Raw genomic sequence first — 2,486 nt, 5'->3', positions numbered from 1 at the left:
AACCTTTTTAGTTAATATTAGTTAATATAATTTTTTAAATTATTTTTATTTTAAATTTTACAAACAAATAAGAATTTTATTAGTTTTCTATATTTATTCTTATAAATAATATTATATTACATTGCAGATTGCTGAATCGGCAGTTCAACTACGAAAAGCTGGAAAAGTGACGGTAGGAGAATCAAACTTGAAACATTTAGGCGTTGTTCATCTCAAACTTGGTATCCAAGATGCACACTTTGCGGTATATATACAATTCAATTTATTTTAAATCATGATATGTACAACAAAAATGCCGTAAAATAAATTATTTATATAAAATACATGTTAAAATATAAAATATATAATTAAAATGTGTAAAAAATAATATATACATTGATACATAAATAGTAAGTATTGTTATATTGTTAATTTTTTGGTTGGTTTTAATTTGTTAATTAATGAAAAACTGAAATAAAAAAAAGGTGGCAAAATCGGCACTTTTGGAGACTATAAAAGAAGGAGTTGGTGAACAATGGTCAGCAGCATTGAGCGATGCATGGGGAGTGGCTTATGATCAATTGGTTGCTGCCATCAAAGCTGAAATGAAGTAGCTTCCTTTCATGCATGCATTCCATCTTCTTCAAATTATTAAATAAGATCGATACTTATTCAAGTATCATCATGCATGTCAGTGTTTGAGTCTTATATATTATATAATATATGCTTTTGTTTTGTTGAGGTTTGATATAATATATCTATGGAAGAAAGGATATATAGATGATCAATAAATAATCTAGCATTATATAGTAGCTAGAAAATAATGAGAGATTAGATATATATGTATAGCTCTCATGAAGACATGTATGTCCTTGCATTGAAATATTTGAGGGTTTCATAGCATTGCATTAGGTTAAGGACTCAATTAATCTTTAAAGATCACTATATCCTTTCATCACCCCAATAATAATGTTCCATCTAGCTCCATTAGGATCTAGTATTATTAACTATATATTAAGGGAGAAAACAAAATAAAATGAAAATTATTATTATTATTATTATTATTATTATTATTATTATTGAAAAGTATGAGAAGCCAATAGAATATTTATACAATATGTACAACTAAGGTTTATGGAGTATTAGAAATATAATAATTAGTGTTACATTTTCCATCAATTGAACTTTTTGGGATTAGTTGTATCATAACATGGTATTAGAGCGCTAAATCCGAAAGGTCAAGAGTTTGATCCTTGGTGAACTCTAAAATCAGTTTAATTTTTCGAGAAGATGTTTATTATCCCTAATACTCGGATGGTTATCCTAGATAGTATAGAAAAATTTTTCGAGAAGATGTTTATTATCCATAGTACTCGGATGATTATTCTAGATAGTATAGGAGATATTCATTTTATAACTCATATTTATTTTATAACTCAATAACACATTATATATATTGTACAAATAGTCCATTATCTCCTTAGCGAGATCCTATTATTATATACCGCGTGCTGTTGTAGGCTTGTGGCCACTATACCACTTATTATGAGTCTAAGGCGCTCTTTTTTTTATTTTGTTTTTTTTTTTTGGTAATTAAAAGTTACAAAAAGCTCAAAACTCAATGAAGGAAGGAAATAAATTAATAGTAAAAATGAAAAAAGAAAAAGCAACAGAAAGTAAGTATAATTTTGACTCTTAAGATATAGGAGTTGAAAAAAAAATTTTGGTCTTTTTTGTTATAAAATGGTCTTTAAAATTTAACTTAATTTTAAAATCGTTCTTCGATTTAAAATATCATTTATGTTTCCCTTCTTCTCCAAAATTAATCAAAAATAAAGCAGAAACAACAATGAAATAACAACAACTAACCAGAAGTAGAGAAATAACAACAATACCAACAACAACAATAATAAAATTAAAAGCAAAATTAATGTAATCAGAAGCATAAATAAAATTAGAATCAGAATGAAACAAAACCAGAAACAAAAACACAAAGATCAAAGTTTAATAAACACAAAGTATGATAGGACGAAAAAATTTTCCATTATCAATTTACACACACAATATCAAACATTCAAAGAGAGGAGCAAATATATGAAATAATGATGATGAATTAAAGCCTTGACTTGAAAATAATAGCTCGGATGACTATCTCTAATGGTACACGGTAGCAAGAGCAACTCCAGTAAAAGGTCCAACCCAAAAAATTTACTGCAATAAAAAAAAAGACATATGAAATTCAGAAAAAAATGAGTGAGAAAAAAAAAAGCCAGAAACGAAGAAGACATATTTGATCATTTCATGCATAGACTCTGTTGAAGATGATAGCAGCACCAAGGCTCCTAACTAAGTTAATCCTAGTTATAGTGATAGAAATGGTTGTCAAGTGGACCAAGAAGATAACAAACTCGATCAGAAGCAGCGGCAACCGGCGACCAAGCGAGGAGGAGAAGCAGAAACGGCAATGAGAGAGCGGCAGGCGACGTCCACCCTCGCAGATCTGTTGG

General features: G+C 28.5%; 1 protein-coding gene across 1 annotated transcript in view; it reads left to right on the top strand.

The window, feature by feature from the left end:
- The window catches only part of LOC107476715 (non-legume hemoglobin), a 1,905-nt gene extending 1,029 nt beyond the window's left edge, over positions 1–876 (top strand). Inside the window, exons 3-4 of the mRNA XM_016096580.3 lie at positions 128–244; positions 465–876. Of these exons, the coding sequence (XP_015952066.1) occupies positions 128–244; positions 465–593 (246 nt within the window). The 3' untranslated portion in view covers positions 594–876. The remainder of the gene's footprint in view (positions 1–127; positions 245–464) is intronic.
- Positions 877–2,486: the final 1,610 nt, after the last annotated feature.

Source organism: Arachis duranensis, chromosome 3, assembly GCF_000817695.3.
Source record: "Arachis duranensis cultivar V14167 chromosome 3, aradu.V14167.gnm2.J7QH, whole genome shotgun sequence".
NCBI classification, from domain to species: Eukaryota; Viridiplantae; Streptophyta; class Magnoliopsida; order Fabales; family Fabaceae; genus Arachis; species Arachis duranensis.
Note: the sequence above shows the minus strand (reverse complement) of the source record. Positions and strands in the feature narration are given on the sequence as shown.